Here is an 18501-nt window from a genome sequence, read left to right on the forward strand (position 1 = left end):
TAGCTAACTTTTCTGAGAGGAACAGATAGAAAATAAAAACAGCTTCAGCTCGGCTTCCTGAGATGACTTTCTTGACCCTCATGATCCAAATCAAAATCCTGCATCATCCTGTCTGTGTGCAACACCCACAAACACCTCCTTGTAGGATGGGATTCATTTTGTGCTATTTTAGTCATTGAGAAAGCGATGTTCATCTTTCACCTCCTCTACCAAACTGTTCAGAACTTTTCTGTAGCCAGAGGGAGAGATGCCTTGAACGGCCATTTACATGCCCCCAGCTTGGACGACACTGCCTGGGTGGGATGTATTGCTTCTCTGGTGATACCTAGCTCTGACCACTGACCATAGGGAGGGCCAGCACGATGTGCTTGGGCTGGATGCCCGGCGTTCAGGTGGTTCGTGCTAGGTAAGGTAGGCAATGTACCCATGTTGTGACCGAGCAATCAGCCTGCCACAGGTTTTCTGCTGCCTCTGCGTTCCTTGCTGTGATCTCTCCTGAGCAAACAAAGCTCGCAAAACGAATCCCTTGCTCCTGTCCGCTCCTCTCGGGAGCAGCACCCCAGAATGAGATAGCGGAGGCTGCTCTCTCCGTCAGTGCTAAGTGCTTACATGAAGCTGCGTATGGCTGAAATCACTCATCCCGGGCGAGGGGCTGGGGATGGAAAGAGAGGGCATTTTGCTCCAGTAGTTTTAGTAGCCAGACAGCTTTCCTCAGACAGCATCTGGAGCGTTGGGCACAGGCTGGTTATTTGTGAGAGGTCTGATCTCTGTCTGTGAGTGCCCTCCAGCTGGCAACTCTAATCTGCTTCTACCCCCCGCTGCTTTCCTGACATTTCCCTGCAAGCTTTGCTCAGGACATTTTGCTACTAACAGCATCGCTGTCATTCCTAAGCATGGAAAAGGTAGAACTGGCTGAACCTTTTCCAGCAAAGAGTTTATGCACCAAGGGGAGGAAAAAAAGGCATTTTCAGTCCACTTGAGATTATTCACAATTCAAATTTGCAAATTTTAGACAAAGAAAAGTTTCTAGGTTGGAATCCTAAGAGGATGTAGACATTGTTCATGCATCCTTGAGAGAGGAGCCTTCCTTCTGGTCTGTGCCCCAGCAGAGAGAGGGCACCATCTGGGGTGGTGGAGACCTGATTTCTGCTTGGCTCAAAGCAAAGATTTGATTCAACATCTCTTGACTCATAGAACAGTTTTTTGACCACAAAATAATAGTGTCACTGGCTGTGAATAAGCACCTTTTTAGAAAAGTGGGACAGCTTCAACAGCCCGAAATGTCCTGTACCTCTGGGATGAAGGTGCTGTGTTACAGATCCCTGTTTAGCATCAGGCAGAGAGAAAACCCCAGATGAGTGTCCTACCCATGGAACCACACAATGCACAAATAGCACAGCTACTGCTTCAGCTTTGGTGTAGCTACTGCCCTCTTTAAAATAATTTTTTATAACCTTTGAGCAACGTTCTTCTTTTGAACTGCTAAAGGCTCTGGCAAAGCTTGGTTGGGGTCAACAGAAGTGCATGGACTGGGACACATGCAGTTTGAGGACTGAATGTGAGCACATTTTATCTCAAGATAAGTTTTATAAGTTTCTTAGGCTGATATATGAGAGTGCAGCAGAAGGTCAGTGAGATAGTCAAAGGGCTGAAGTATATGGCATAATAAGAAAGGCTAAGGTAAATGGAGTTTTTAAGCCTTAAGAAGAAAAGGTGTGGGGGGAATAAAATTGCAGTCTTCTGCTGTTTAAAGGGAGGATACAGAGACCATTGATCCAGTATCTTCTCAGAGGTGAACAGTGAAGGGGCATGGGGCAATGGGCACAAGCTGCAACAAGGAAAATCCTGATTGGATATAAAGGAAAAAAAAAATCTTCTTTCAATTGTGATGCAGTCCTAGCATGGAGGCCCAGAGTGCTGGGGGAATCTCGACCCTTGAAGATTTTAAGAACTCAGCTGGGCATGGCCTTACAGTTAGCCCTGCTTGGAGCAGGAGGTGGGATTAGACACCCCCAGGTGTCCCTTTTAACTTAACATTTTCCACAACTCCATGATTTGTTTCTTCCTAATGTCACATCACACTTCTCTGAGTCATCTGGGCTCACGTTTCCATGGCCTTTGCAGAGATGTGCCTTGCAAGACACTGTTTCTTGATGTCCTGCTTCACTCAGGTATGGTCTTTGTTTCTGTTAGAAGGTAACAAAAATTGTAATTTGCAGCCCTGTCTCCTCCCTTCCCTCCAACTCCCCCAACTGAGTGAGAATTTACTGCTAGGTTTTTGTTGTAGGCAAGTGTAATGTCCTTCTCCCACTAGACTGATGCTCCACTGAGCCCACATTGAAATAGGACACATAAAGATGGGTATTTTATTGGATGTTTGTTGGAGTAGCTCACTGGCTTGTTCTAAATAGGTTCCTATTCTGTTATCACCACAGCATCTGAGCTCCTTCCCATGACACATTAGACAGTGTGACTAATATCTGTTGCATACTGTTTGTTCTGTCACCTTTTCCCAGAGGGAGAAGAGTGTGAAGCATTAAGTTTTGCTGGCCTAATTTTATCTTGTGCATTGCTTTAACTTGTTTGGGGTTGGTTTGCATATCTCTACAATGATTGCTGTGTGTTTGCACAGAAGAGGCAGGTGAAAGAAAGATGCTGTGTACTTCAAGGAGAGGTAGTGAGGGTTTTAATAACTCTCCGTTACTTCTTCTTTGGAGCTAATTCCATACTGGCTTCCAGGAAAGGTCAGAGTCTCTTAAAGATGAGCTTTGTCCATAACTTATGTCACAGGAGCAAATTTCTTCCTATGCTTTACCCCGTGCATGAAAACGTCCAATATTATGAAGACCATTTCTCAGGACAAGTTACCACAGCAAATACTGTCCATAAGAGAGAGCTCCATTTATCCCAGAAGAGCTCAGCACAGGTTTTGAAGCTATGACCAAGCTCCACCCATGTGTTACCACACTGTGCACTTTATAAGTTTAATCTTTGCCCTCATTCAAATGGTAGCTGAAGTTTAGCTGAATTTTTTTCTCTTATATTGGTTCTTCACAGATCACCCTGAAGAACCTGACTAATCAAGAAGTGGCCATATTTACCTACGGTGAATGGCTGTCAAAGATGAAAAATGCCAAGGGAAGTCTTGTGTGTGAGATGCCAGCGGTCATAAATGATGAGCAGATGATGGAGGACACAACATACACTCTTCAGGTTAAAACCAGTGATGTTGGAGGTATGTCTGTGGTGGATACTTTATGACTTTTCTAGTATGAAGTTTGATTTTTAGGAATGGAATACCTCCTGCTTAATTTGAAATTATGTTTGAAAAAAGCATAATTTAGCCCTCCTATGATGGAACACTGCCATTTTGGCTGTCTGTTCATCATGACAGTGTTATTCTGTGGGCTTCATCCTCATCTGAGCTCCAGGCATAAAATATTTAGACACAAGGCCTAGATTTGACTGCTTGTTGCTTCCTCTGAAGACACCTTAACAGAAGCTATTGCCAGACCCCATTGCAATGGTCAGGAGCCCCCTTCTTTTTGGTCAGCTCAGATCCATCCATGTAGGATGGAAAAAAAGGCTACGGTCAAAGCTGGTGGGCTGCAGGTTGCCAGTCAGCACTATCTACTTTGGCCAAAGAGAGGAGCCAATAATTCCCCCTCCTTTTCAAAGTGTTTTGAGACCTTTTATCTCAGGCCGTGAAAAACCATTCCTAAATGAACACCAGATAGAAAAGGTGGAACAGAGTATAAAGAAAGCTGCAGAGCTTCAAAAGCCAAGAAATGGGATTTCTATGTCATTTCCTGGGATCCCTGCCTCTTTTCATGAGAACTTCTGTCAGGCTGCTGAATGAAAGCTGCAACCACATACAAGCTGCCTTATGCCAAAATGGGGCAAGTTAGACATCATCTTGCAGACACCTTGTTTGAAAGGTTGACCCTCAGATGGGATTCTGCCACACCAGTGCACATAATCACCTCCTGATCTCTACTTCTCTTTCTTTCTTTTTTCTTTTTTTTTTTCTTTTCCTGGATTTACCAGCAGTAATTTATGCAACTTCTGAGGTTTGATCTGAGAATATCAAAATTCCCCTGGCAGAGCATCTTCATGCCACCTCACCCTTTTTTATCTATCTGCTCTGCCTGCTGCTTGTCTGAAAAACATGTAGTGAAATACAAAAAACAAAAACGAGAGAGGAAGATTTGTTTATGTATCTGGCAATCCATCTGGTATAATGGTAGATCTTTCTGTGACCTTTTTGTGAAAGCCAGCCCTAACTCACAAAGGCAATGGAAATAGAAACGAGAAGAGAATAGAAGACGACAGCAACAGCAGACAGATCTGTCCTTCCCATTGAATGAGGGATGGCGGGTATTAATGATGAAACACTTTATTTCATTATGAATAGCAAAAACCAGTAGGAAAGAGCAGATTACAGAGAGGGTTTCAGAGAGTCTGTTTATGATTAGATCACACATAGTGCTTATCTAAAGAGGGTACAAGTCATGAACCATGTCCCCTCTTCGATCATTATGTATTCCACGATTACTCCCGGCTGGACCAATTCAGGAAAAAAAGATGTTTTACCCTTGATGGCTAGTTTAAACATGTTTTATCATCTCCTGCCACACTGACATTGTCTAGGGACAGGAATGCCCCACAGTGAATAGAATCAGATGTGTTTCTTTCTAGGTATAATGTTTTCTTCTGCAATAGCTTTCAACTTTCCAGTGCACCAGAAGCATTGAAACAAACAGAAAAAAGAAAAAGAAAATGTAGGGTAGGATTCATCTCACCAATTTGTAACTCTTAAAAAAATTATACTTGTGGTCTTAACTCTTTCTAGTCTAGACTGTTTCTGGTCAGTTCATCTGGGAGAGGAGTCTTAAGCAGTGGTCTGGATCATCTTCTGGAGGGTCTCTGTCACTCTGTCTTCATCAGATTCAGACAGAGCCAGCACAATTAAGTTAGGCTAGGTGGCTAAAGTTAGAGAAAATGAATCCCACAAAAAATGTCCTGCAGCAAACTAGAAAACGGCAGTGATTTTCTCCCCACCATACATACATATTTAACAAAAGTCCCACTTTTTCCTCAAAGAAACCTTTGAGTTACAGTTTGGCTTTTCAGAAGTCATTCAACTTGGATGATTATGTAACATACAGAGGCTGCATCAGGGAAAGACTCCTCTCTTGCAAAGGTCAAATCCAGAGGCCACCAGAAGTACCTCAGATGGCAGCTCTCAGCGAACACACAGATAAAGGAAGAAGAGGTTGTTATGGCAGACACATCCCAAGTGAGATGGGTAAACTTTGGTTAAAACCAAAATCTTGATTTACTTTTGATCTTATAAGAGAAGGAACTCACAATCTCATTTTCTTCAAGGTATGACCCACAGACACAGCTGCAATAGAGCCAGACTGCCTGATGGTTCTTTCTGTGGCACAAAAATGTCCTCGCTTGTTGTTTTTGATTTATGCAGACTTTCTGTATTCTATATGCAGGCATCATATACATGGTAATGCAATAAAGATGGAGAAAGAATAAATACTACTTTCTCATTTTCCAAGCATTAACGAAGCAGGAGGTTTTTATCTCTGTTGTTATAAGATCAATTAGTATGTTGTCAGCTCAGCTACAGCCTACAAATTACATAATTTAGGACAGTTGGTGTCAATTCCTAGTGCCTTATCCAAGTCTCTGTTAAGTCAAAAGAAGGACATTCTTTGGCCTCCGAAGGCTGTGACTCAAGCCTACGCTTTGTTTAAAAATTATGCAGATGTTCAATAAGAAACATAAAATCATAGACACTTTTGTTGGAAGGGGACTCTGGAGGTTATTTAATCCATCTTCCTGCCCAAAGGACTATTGCTAGCATGAGGTCAAATCAGCTAACACTCTGCCCTTGGACACCTCCAGGGATGGTGATGCCACCACCTCCCCAGGTACCTGATCCAGATCTGTACTATTTTCCTAAGAAACACTTTTTTCCTGATGCCCAACCTAAACCTCCCCAGCAATTTGTGGTTGTGGCTCCTTGGGGTACGGTCTGACATCTCCACAGCACATGACCCTGTCATCATTATCACTGTCCTTCCAGGTGGTCAAGGGGCCCTTGTTCACCTGCGCCAGCTCCTGTCCATCTTGGCAACAAACTGCTGAGCCTTCCTCAGTGTCTCGTCATGATCCAGGGACCCAAACTGGCACCATGGTTGGCTCCAGTATGGGCTCTGCAATGCTGAGCAAAGGGGGTAAGATCTTCCCTTCAGCTGCTGGCCATGCTCCTCTGGAGGTAGCCAAATGCGTGGTTTGCATTGAACATTGAAAACTTTCTGTTAGCTCAGATTCAACCTGAATATGAATGTTACTGCTGTAACCTCTGGGTCTTCTTCAACTCCCCAGCATGTACACGTGCAGGGTTATTTCACCCCAGATGCAGAACTTTGCATTTCTCCTTGCTGAACTTCATGGGATTTCTGACTTGCTCAGTCCTCAAGTTTCTCAAGGCCCATCTGGGTTGGCATTCTGCCATTCAGCACATCAGTCACTCCCCCGAATTTAATGTTATTCAGAAATCTGCTGAGGATGCACTGTCATTGTTTAGGGTGTTGATGATGGAGTTCAGTGCTGCAGACCCCAGTATCGACTCATGAGCTATTGCACTCATTGCCAGTTGAGTCTGGTGCAACCACAGTACCTTTATCTCTTCATTTGTCAAATTTGTTACAGTTCCTAAATGTGCCTGACAGTTTCCTGGAATTAACAACAACAACAAAAAAATCAGAGACCCAAATAGGTGAAATGTACATTGATTCAGCAATTTCTGTGCTTTTCTTTCCCATCTCCTGTTAATTGCTTGTGAGGGAAATGTCACGGCATGAGGCCTTCATAAGCTCTTCCTGTGGGGAAGGTTTTGCTAAGAAACAGTTGGGTTTGTGCTTTTTGAGACCTTGCATTAATTGGGAGCCTGCTCCTTGCAAGGAAATGGACTTCAGTTTGCTTTGTTCCTCACCTCAGCAAGCTTTAGGGTCATAAAAGGTACCGCATGTATGGATGAACTGCCTGAATCCCTGATGCTTTCTCTTCCTTCTTAAGTCCTTCCTGGGGAACTGCTGAAAATTAGCCCCAGTTTAATATAGACGATTTTTCACGTGGACACCAAATGTTGCTTTGCCTTTTCTCTGTATGACTCTTTTTCTCTTCCTTTTTTTTTTCCTTTTAGTGTTTTTTCAATCCTTCTATAGGAAAAGTTGTGATTTCTTCCTAATTTCTGTATTCAAATAATTATCCTAAAGAAGTGGCAGCTTTCTCAAGAAGTTTTCAGTACCCCCAAATTTGTCTCTGCATTGTGTTGTGAATGGAGCTGCGGGAAATACTATCCGTGTGGCCCAGAGTGGGTTTACAATACTCTTGTGTAAGAAATGGCTTGGCAGGCAGTTAGAGTTTTCAAAGCTGGGCTATCTAACCGAGGGCAGCAGATGCTGAGTGTCTTTGTAAAACAGATTTGGGATTGATGATCTCATTTTCATTTTCCAAAATTTAAGGGCTTTGGTTCGGACACAGCAATGAATGTCAGCCCATCTGGAATCAACCTGCTTTCTATGAATCCGCTTTTTTATGATGACATCAAAAATAAAAAGCAATGATTTTGGTCAAATTATAAATAGTGCCAGGTAAAAATGTTGTAACACCTTCAGCTACAATGTTCATAAGGTCACTGCAGATGGTGGTTTGGCCTCCAAAAGTCAGGAGAATTGACAGCATGGTTCTTTTCTGCGGCAAAACATGCACAGCAGTGGGCATATGGAATTCAATATCAGGTAATAAAGAGCATCTTAAAAATCATTCTTTTCCTAAGATATATGTAAAAAGAGGTGGAGCAAACTGCTGTATGAGAAACTGGGACTTCTTCCACTGAATGCAGCATGGATAATATTTTGAGAAGCAGGAATATAGAAGGAAGACCTATGGGAGGGGAAAGTAGGCCACCAGATGCCGTAGTGGTTTGGTTGATAATATGCACTCTGCTTTTAAATCCCTGTGCCATGCAACACAGGGAGAGCCGTACGAGGCAGACCCCCGCTGACGTGTCCTGGATGCCACAGGACAGCTTGGAGGAGCTTGTGGAACTGCAGAAAGAGACCACAGTGTGGAAAAGGGACTGTGGCCCAGTGGGAAGCCCAGGACAATGTGTACTAATACTTTGTAGCTAGAAAAGTTAAAATATGTTCTTTAACACTCTTTCATAGATTGCTGGATGTTGCTGGGTAAGTCACTTTTCTTCCCAAGCCACCTTGGGAAAAAGGGAGTCACGACGCTGACATCCTCTGCAAAGCAACGCGATGCACAGTGCTCCGTCAAGAGCAGATACTCCTGCTTCCAATTAGTACTGCTGTCATCGTGGTCACCACACCTTGAATGCAAGGGCGAAGCGTTCCACCTGTGTTCGGGGGATGAGCTGGAAGGGCTGGCTTGTTAGCTGCCATGGGGTGCCCTCCTTGCAGGGCGCAAACTCACGGAAATTCTTTGGCTGTGCCCAGAGCAACCTGAGCATCACTCCAGCCTCATCCAGCCTGCCGTTGCTGCCTCCATTTCCACACGACTGGGGCTGGGTGTCAGCCCTGTGCGGCAGGCTAGCTCGTAACTGTGTGCCTTGGTCTCTTCTTCCAGGAGCGGGCACCGACGCCAACGTGTCCTTGATCCTGTTTGGGGAGAACGGGGACAGCGGGACGCTGGCTCTGAAGGACTCCAACAAGTCTAACAAGTTTGAGAGGAACCAGATGGACGAATTCAACTTCTCGGACATGCTGAGCCTGGGAGATCTCTGTAAAGTGCGGATCTGGCACGACAACAAAGGTCAGGGCAGGGACTTGAGCGGGGTGGTAAAGGGCAGGACAAACGTTTTCACCTGAGGAAACTCATCCTCCTCCAAGGACATGGGGCAGGCTGAGGGCACTGCTCCCAGCTCTGCTGCACCTGGGTAACCTCAAGGATTTTACCTGGATCCTGTGTCCCAGCTTGGCTGCCTCGACCCTTCATGCAGGAGACCATCTCCCTGCGTGCTGGTGTAGTATCTGCTCTAATGGGTCCCCACCTTCAGTCTGAGCTTATAGCCACCACTGCAGCACTGATAGCTCCTCCAAAGCCATCCAGCCTGTTACCCCAACACGCTGACTCTATCAATGCAATACCTTTTTCACTGGTCAATATGGCACTTTCCTAGCAATTTAATGTCATCCTGACATCAGCACCTGGGGTAATGCAACCTGGCATAACTCAGTGAGCTGTAGAAGATAAAGATTTGTGTCTGTCTTTATTACAATCACTACATCAGCTGGTGAGTGTGCAGTGCCCTGCTGAGAGAGATTCTGACATTTCCCCGCTGCTGGATACCCTAACTGGTTTCACACACAGCAGAGCCACTGCCATAGTCATTTGTGTTGTCATTCAGGCACCAAGCAGCATCTTGTAACAAATGCATCACTCACACTGCTGTGATGACATCTCATCCCATTCCACCTTCATCTGAAAGAGATGATCTTGCATTAATGATGACTTGCTTGCTAATGGCAGGCCCTTCCTTCAGCCTAAAGGTGAAGCTTGATGGTTTCCATAGACCCACCTGGGTCAGTACCAACAAGGCAGTTTGGGCAGCAGTATCTATCGTAGTCCTGGGAGGAATGGCAGCAGGACTACCCAGTCATTACCTGGTTGTACTGAGGCAGCTGGTTTATGGCTGGGCTGGGGTTATATGTCAGTATGGACACATCCTGGTCATCATCTTCTCGACTTCTCAAAGTTGTGGCAGATGGGGTAGGCTGCATCTCATGCAATATTAATAAAAGATGCTACCTCTGGATCAAACTCTCCCACTGGAAGTTTGCCTCCTTATTTTTATTTAAAAAAAATAAAAGAAAACTCATTGTAGCTTCTGTCTGTTGTGAAATACGAAATAGGAAATACCACCATCCACCTAACATGATCGTTTATTCCCAGCCACTGCAAGCTTTGGGCTTGTATTTATCACTCCCACAACACAGGACAATTTAGTTGATTAACTTCTGTAATATCATGTTATATAGCTGGTGCTGAATGCAGTAAGGGAGCTGCTTTTACCTGATTTTAGTTGCCAAAATACTTATTCTTTGAATCTGCAGTTTAGATGCAGAAATGGAAAGATCTATCAAAATACCCACTAGAGCTTTAGCTCATCAAACAGGCATCTCTGCAGTTGCACGGGTGGTTCAGAAGTCCTTCTGGGAGCAGCAAGAAATCAATGTGGACTTGCAGATTCCTTTTCAAACATATTACCAGCTAAAATGTCTACAAAAAGAACATTTTCCTCAAGAGGCATTATGGGTCCCTGGTGACTGGTCATGCTGACAGAATGAAATACACCCACCAGAGCAGAGCTGCTCCTTAGGGCTCAGGCACGCTCAGGCTGCCATGTAGGAAGATGAGAACTGGGTCAGACCAAGGGTCTGTCGAGCCCAGAAGCTGATTCCAACAGTGTCATTGGGTGCCCGAGGAAGAGGAGGAACTGGGTGAGCCTGTGTAATCCTTCCCCAATCCTCTGCATCTTACTAGGCATAGCTCAGGGCATCTCTTGAACTCAGTATCACCTTTGTCCTTTAAGTAACTTTCAGTGAATTTTCTCATTCAAGTGCTTGTCCAGACTCTCCAGGAGATATTTAGCACCGATGGCATCCCATGGTGATGAGTCTCATGGGTCTGCTCTCTGCTGCATGACAAGTGAATCTTGTGGATCTAGGCACTTGGCTGCCTTTTCTTTCTTGCACAAGTTGTCACGGTTCACCTTCTCCGTGCCACTGATGATGATGTTGATACAGATTGGAGAGTTACCACATTACAGCTGAGATATGGTAGTTGCTATCTGCATGCTCTTGGTTAGTGGCAAAGGGAAGTAAATGAGTTTAGCCTTAGGCTAGGCAGTAAATAGGCTCGGTTACTTTAAATTTGCTGTGGACTAAGAGCATGTACCCAAAGAGCCACCACAAGCCAGCTAAAATAGTAAACCATGTGCCCAGAACCTGAAAAAATGCTTCATATTTATGAATATAAATACACATTGCAACCTCATATTTTCTTTCCTTATTTCCCCTCATATCACTGGTTTCCATTTATAAATAATAGTTAATAGGGTTTTTACCAGACCTAGCTGACTGCACGGTTAAGCCTTGGACAAACAACAAGCTCAGGTTTTGTTCAGCAAAAATGTACTTGTTTTTCCCTCTAGAAAGAAGGACAACTGCAGTTTAAATCATAACATATGTTGTCTTCATTGTTCTTGCATTAGTCATGTGAAAGGCATATCCTATCTAAAACTTCACACAATGCAGCATGACAGTTTGTTGGGTGGGTAGAGTATTTATTACTGCTGGGATCCCAGGCTATAGCTATCCTTTGCATATATGCTTGCTCTCTCTATATAATTTATATAAATTGGCTGTGCCACTGGTTAGAAATTCCTGGCTCTATTTTTTGGAAAGGATTAGTGGGGTCAAGGTTCGAGGGTCATGTATGTTTTTTGTCAGATGCTTGGGGGACTTTGGGTATTAAAGAAAAATGTGCTTGTATTTACCATTACTTTGAGGCATCAGATGTTGATCATTCTTTCCTTAGGTTTTTTTTTTTCTTTTTTGGACTAAATGGTTCTCTGCCAATGGTCTGTGGAAGACTCAGACTCACACTGGCCTACCCCATTGGTCCTTACATGCTGAACGCTTGGAACATGGTTGATGTTCTTTTCCTAATTTTCTCAACAATCAGCCTCAATGACAGCATCAGTCTGTTTTGACTCACGTCAGCTGCCTTTAGCTAGTTAAGGGAACTGCTAACCATCAAAAGGCTTCTTTTTCTTTCAGACATCACCTGGTCCCAGCAAGAAGTCAACCAATCTGCCGCCATTTCAGGATAAAATACATTTAAGTGGCTTGCCCAAGGTGGCTACTTTGCCATGAAGTCCAGCTCAGCATCCATCCCCATCAGTGAAGCTTTGCTGCAGTGGCTTTGCTCCCAGTTCACATCCCACTTTTGTTTATCTTTTCACTGAAATTTGACTGCAGTGGGGTGTTCAGAGTTGAAGAGACAGTAATTGCAATGGCAAAGACTGTCAGAAGGTCTTTAAATTGCAAACACTGCATTTACCTCCTCTGGAAAAGCATGTTAGTTTTATGGTCCCACTTTAATGCCTTTAAATGCCATTTTCCCCGCAAAAACTGCTGAGCGGCATTTCGGTATGAGATATAAAGGAGGAATGAAACCCCCATCTAATTCCTCTGACTTGAGCAAAATTGATAGGCATTCATTTGAAAACAGGCAGTTTAGAGACTTCACAAGTGCAATTTCAAGGAACTTGTTCCTGATTTTTCGTATGTTTAGAACTCACCAGCAAGAGTCTGGTAACAATGAATTTCTGTGAATGAAACTCAGTTTTAAGTTTTGCTGTGTGTCTTTTTATCTTGCCCCTGTTTACTTTGAGATACTGATGTTCGACCTAATATATTTAGACTCCCTGAGCAAATTTAATCGCTTCCAGACTCCCCATCTCCTGATCTCAGATAGGCACTATGTATTTTCTCATATCCGAGTTCATTTACTTCTACATTTATGCAAGATCAGTATCTGTAGGTCTGTAGAAATGCTGGCTTTCTAAATATAGGCCTCAATTTTTTCTCTGGTTTAAGGTCTAAATCACCATTCTGGAATAATGGCTTAAAGTTTCTCAGTATCTCAGTAATGGAATTATTTACCTATAAAAAGCTTTTTTTTACCCTTTTTTTTGTTTCCTTTTTCTCCTTGCAACAAGGAGATGTGGGAAATCTGGATTTAGCTCCCTCATCTGCCTGAATAGATTTGAACCCAGAGGATAAGCAGTCTTTCTAAAGTCATTAATTTCAGGTTCTTGATTATCTCAGTAGCCATCAGCCAAGGGGAGCCAGGAAGAGTCTAATTACGGATAAACTAGACTTCTCTGTGTTATTATAGGAGCAAAGACAGAAGTAAATACCAAGGTTATGCAGCCCAGCTTCTTCTTTGCCTCAACAGGGCCCTTCTCTCAATTACACCGACTGGTTTGACATTGTCTAATTGAGTTTTAAATAGCCTAACTGCCCCAGTGACTCCTTTTATGTGGCTCTTCCAGCGGAGAAAGTACCTTATCCCCCTTTCTTGATCTGGACCCAAGTCAAAAGCATTGCTATACCCTTGTATTTCCTTTCTTTCTCTGAAGGAACTACCTTTTTCAGGAGCAGTATCTTCGATCAGATCTTGAATTGCCCAGGCCTTGAACTCTCAGGACATGGCTTTTACAGGGATATGTTTCTGCAATTCACAGACATGATTCCAAGCCTTTTTGGCATTTGTATTAAAAGAAACCTAAATATCTGCCTTTTTAGCCCTTTGTAAGGATTTGCTCAGCCATCAGACTTGAGAAGGGCTTTTCTAAGCCGTCTTCTCAGCACTTGACTGTTGCTTCATAAACTCTGCTGATCCATGGGGCAAATTTGTTGAATATTTTTTGCTTTAAATATAAAGTCAGAGGAAGAGAAATAGATATGCAAAACTGCCCAAGGAGACGAGAATCCATCATCCCTCCTGTTTTCTTGATGACTCAGTACAGAGGAAGAAAATGTCAACTCCTGCATCTTTCTGCATGGACTGAAGTCAACACCTTAGACAAGGCACAAACAGGCATGCACGCTGCAGACCTGTGTAGCGTGCCAACAACCATGCCATGGCTGCTTAGTCCTTCAGATTGCCCAAATCTGGCTTCAGCACCTCGGGAGACCCCAGCGCCAACCTGCAGAGCCCTCCTCACACGCTATGCACCTTCCTCCCTCTTCAACGGCAGGTTTTTTCCTGGACTCAACAGTCCAGTCACAAAGATGTGCTACAGGCAGTACAGCCAAGCAAAAGACACAGCAAAGATCTCACAGTCCAGAGTTGATATTAAGTAGAAAAAAAAAAAAAGATGTAAGCAAATAAAACAGCAGACTTGGAGAGAAGGTGAAGACTTCAGTGTTGACATTGCAGAGTCATTCATTTCTTCCCAAATCTCCTGTAACTGCAGAACGCTTCACTACAGAGTGGAAAGAGCCCAAAAGGCCAGATATAGCTGTAGAATTATCAGTTCTGTAAAAACGTTTCTTTTCTACAAGCCTCCTTTGCTCCTCTTGGGGACAAATTATCCTGTGTCCTTGTTAAACGTTTTCGCATCAAGTATGCTTCAGTAAAACACAAAATATGCTTCAATTGCAAGAATATAATCTGAGAAACTGTTGTATCTTCACTCTGAGCTGTTAAGTGTTTTTGTACAGGAGTAGTTTATCAGTAAGATGTGGGTTTTGTTTTGGTTTTGGTTTTGATTTTTTGTCTGAGAGTAATTTATGGGTGGTTTTGACCTGAGTCAAATCCTGGACTGAACAAGTTCCATAGACAAAAGGGGAGGGGGGACAGGGAACCTATTTGTTAAAACTGTCCCAAGTGTTAAGTTTTTTCTTTTTCAAAGGTTGTGAGAGGTTTTGCATCGCCTGTCTGCTCTGATCAGAAAGGTTGTGGTGTGAACTAACATGATCCTAAAGGAGAGAGATACAAAACGGATCTATTTTTATTCTGCCACTGGCTTGCTGAATGACCTTGCATAAATCACATCCCTGTACCTCGTTTTTAATTATGTAAATCAGGGATAAAAATTATTCACCTTCCTAAAGTGTTTTGGGATGTACTGATGCAAAGCTAGATGCCATGATTTTAACACCTCACAATTAACGCTCCTTTTCTAGCGATCTGACTGCTGCTATCAAAACTCCCACCACTTTCTGGGTGACGTCTCAGGTGGTGGGATTTAGGGATGGATGGTCATCTAACCAAGCAGGGGATAAATAATGTCAGAGCACACAAGGCTGATGAACTGTCTTTGCAACGGTCATTACTTTATGTTTCAGAAAATGTAAAAATCTTTTACAAAAAGCAATTAGGGGGCTGAGCAGTGCTGGCTGATGGTTGTCAATGGCTGGGAAGCAGCAATTCTTCACTGGCCCCTGAGCAGCCAATGTCCCAAGCAGGATTTTTCTTTTACTTCAATGGGAATGTAAGCACCAGTAATGACAACTATTATCTTTGATCAGGCATCAGCTGCTTTCAAAACCAAACCAAAGAAGGTCTCCTACAGATAGACAAGGGATAGAGGGGAAGGTCGATGAATATGGCTGCAAAGAGTGGAGACAGTTTAACTTTCATGGACAAGTGTGTATCCAAGCCTGGCTGTGGTTCTGCCAGCACAGATTTGATCCCACCAGCTCTCATTTCGCAAGGAATAGTTAATATTCACTGGAGCAAGGTCAGGGACCAGGTGCCTGGTGAATGATGAACCCACCACGTGGTTTATTCTCAGACTTTTTCTCCCATCCTCCCATGTTTCTGCGTGTGTCAGAATAGCTTAATATTTTAGGGGTGAATATAGGCTAGTGCAAGTGGTGGCTGTTCCCAAGAGGGGCAAAGGAAACTTCTGGTGCTGCAAGTTGGGGTATTAGTTAAATGAAGCAGTGACGTCATTATCTGTGTTACATCTACTACTTCTAACGTCAGACTCGATTGCGCTGACTGCTGCAGAAATGACGACAAGAGGTGCACGATCCAGCCTGTCTGTCCAACGTCAGGAAAGCACAGACTTCTAGCCTTGCCTGGGAAAGAGATAAGAGGGTCCTTTGAAGATCTTGCAGACGTACACAGAGGGTCCTTGCCCAACATCACCCTATTGTCAGCTTGGGCCCTTTTGGAAAGGACTATAAATGGGACAAATAACTGCTCTTTTGGATAAGAACACTTGGGGAACAGAATACATTTCCCTACATGACGCTAAATAATACAACTGCCAGAGTCAAGCAAGCAAAGTGATTCTGTTTTCCCCAAAGCTCTTCTCCTCCTCTAATTACATTTGAAATGTTTTGCACGCTATTGAAAATGTCACTTCCAGCTGCGGACCATTAAGGAACCTACGTGGCACAGACACGGGTTTTGTTAGGGCAGGTTTGCTGCTGGGGATTTTGATGGCAGCAAAACAGGCCTGGAGGGAAGTACCTTTTGTTACAAACATTGAACACTTGTTATGGTGATAGGGGATCTTCCACAAAGGCACAGTGGTGGCCAAACTCTTTTAAAGACCAAGACCTGCATAATCAAGCGGGAACTGCTCAAATATGTGCTATTTCCTCCCTTCTGCCCCAAAGCAGCAATGGAGATGAATGCAGTGGTCCTGGTTTGTACTGGGGTGACTGCAGAAAAGCCCGCGATGCTCTCCAAGGCATTGGTGCAGTCGATTCGCTCCTGAGCCCTTGTTCTCCTGGTATTGTTGGTCGAGGCATCAACAGGGTACAAACTGCAAGCGCTGAAAATTGAGTGATGGAGCAGCTGTGGCTTTCACGGTGGATCAGGATCCACCATCCAACAGCATCCAGGGGAAAGTCTGGTGAGCCACCACTGCAGAGATCCTCCAGTTTCTCCTGCACAACCAGGCTGTGTGAGCAGTGGACAGGACCTAGGAAAGTCAGTCCACCCTACTACGTCTGCACCACTTTTCTAGCTCCTCTTCCTCACTCCTTCATCGGTGCCTGCTCCATAAACCAAGTTGTGCTGAGGATTTGATTCCTCTGGGGTTACGTCTGTATGGGATGTAGTTTCCTTTCCTGTTGCTTCTTGTAACGTCTCTGAGCCCATTGCTCTGCAAGCGCCACACAGGAACAGAAGATGTAAACAGGGTAATAACCTGAATCCAGGATTTCATGACCTGAAAAGTGCAAAGTTCTGCAAATACGGTTTCTTCTCCTTCCACTGATGTGCTCCCCAGCCCACAGAGCCAGCTCAACAGAGGGAAAGTCTCACTTTTAGACTCTGTGCATTTCTGGACTTAGCATTTTTTCCAGATCAATGCAAAAAGAAATTAAATGTGTATTCTCCCAGTCTGAAACAAAAGAAAAACAATGCCTTGTCTGGTAAAGGAGAATCATTTTTTTGGCCCCAAACCAATCCTTCCATTCACATTTTAAATGGGGTTTAATGCTGTGGCAGTGAAACCCTTGATGTGACACCACTTCTGACATGGACAGGGTGGGAAGATGTGTTGCTTTGGACATAACCAGTTCAGCATTCACCTGGGATGAATTATTTCCCTTGAGAAATGAAAAGCAATATAGGATTCTTTACAGCTTCCAGGACTCCTAATCTAATTTAAGTTGCTCACCGTCAGGAAGGAAAACAGCAAAAAGGAAAGACCAATTCTAGTGGAGCGAAGAGAAATATTTTTTTCTCTAAAGCAAACAGGAGGATGCTTTGGGACAGTAGCACCATTTTTCTAAGGGTGACCAGCCAGTGATTTGAGGTACCCTTGTGCTATAAGGGACACCCTGCTGGTATTTGCTTTACAGTGTTGACCCCCTGACAGAGCCCAGACCTTGCTCTTTAAATAGCCCAGAGCTGATAAATGCATCTTTTCCAGAGAACACCAGGAAAAGTTGCTCTTTGTGCTTGCTTCACCCTCAACTCCAACATGTGCTGGAAAGCCAGCTCTGGCCCAGCTCTCCCTGTGATAAAAGAGCAGGTTTTTCTTGCAGCTCTCCTGGTGAGCGGCTACTGGGACCAGGCTGGAGAAGGGGGAGGAGAGTATGTGCATCTCGTTCAGGCTTCTTTCCGATACCCCTGCTTAGCACTGATCCTGTCCCAATCATGCTGTTCACTGCTGGCAACAAGACTAAGATCACTGATTTATTCTATCCCAGTCTGCAGCCATTGATCTCTCTCTCTGGAGAAGGATGGGATGTTTTCTTTCTTTCATCCTGTACTGTTTTAACTAAAGTTTTGATGGAAGCAGAGCAGCCTCCTGAATATGTTGCAGAGATGTTCATTGAACTTAAATGGAGATGAGCCTGCCAAAAAGATTAATGACTGACACTGCCAACATGTTTAGAATAAATTTCCAAACAGCCCCAAAGAGAAAGTTGTTCCAGTTAGGGGGCAGTGGGAACCCTGGGGAACTTGGTAGGATCTGCCCAGGAGGCACTAAACCGGTACTGTTCTATGATTCTAGTACCTTTGTCCTGCTGCTGGAGCCTGGAGGAGGTCTTGCATGTTCGGGTGGTGCACCTAGCTCCTCTGCCTGGGTGCTGCACCTGTGGTATTTGCCCAGGTCTTGTCATTGGCATATGGCACTGTCCTCCCAGTTCAAGAGAGACAAGGACATGCTGGAGTGAGTCCAGTGAAGGGCCACAAAGACAATTAAGGAACTGGAGCACCTGCTGTATGAGGAGAGGCTGAGAGAGCTGGGACTATTCAACTTGGAAAAGACAAGGCTCAGGGGGATTTTGCAGATGCATACAAGTATCTGATCGGGGGAGTAAAGAAGGTGGAGACAGGCTTTTCTCACCAGTGCCCAGTGACAGGACAAGAGGCAATGGACACAAATTGAAATACAGGGAATTCCAC

General features: G+C 44.1%; 1 protein-coding gene across 1 annotated transcript in view; it reads left to right on the plus strand.

Moving 5' to 3' along the window:
- The window catches only part of LOC309415990 (lipoxygenase homology domain-containing protein 1-like), a gene marked incomplete at both ends in the record, with an annotated part of 135006 nt that overhangs the window by 108655 nt on the left and 7850 nt on the right, over nucleotides 1-18501 (plus strand). The window contains 2 exons of the mRNA XM_082013728.1: nucleotides 3058-3235; nucleotides 8674-8859. Coding sequence (XP_081869854.1) covers nucleotides 3058-3235; nucleotides 8674-8859 — 364 coding nt within the window. The remainder of the gene's footprint in view (nucleotides 1-3057; nucleotides 3236-8673; nucleotides 8860-18501) is intronic.

This window comes from Phaethon aethereus (assembly GCF_964289735.1).
Source record: "Phaethon aethereus genome assembly, chromosome: Z".
NCBI classification, from domain to species: domain Eukaryota; kingdom Metazoa; phylum Chordata; class Aves; order Phaethontiformes; family Phaethontidae; genus Phaethon; species Phaethon aethereus.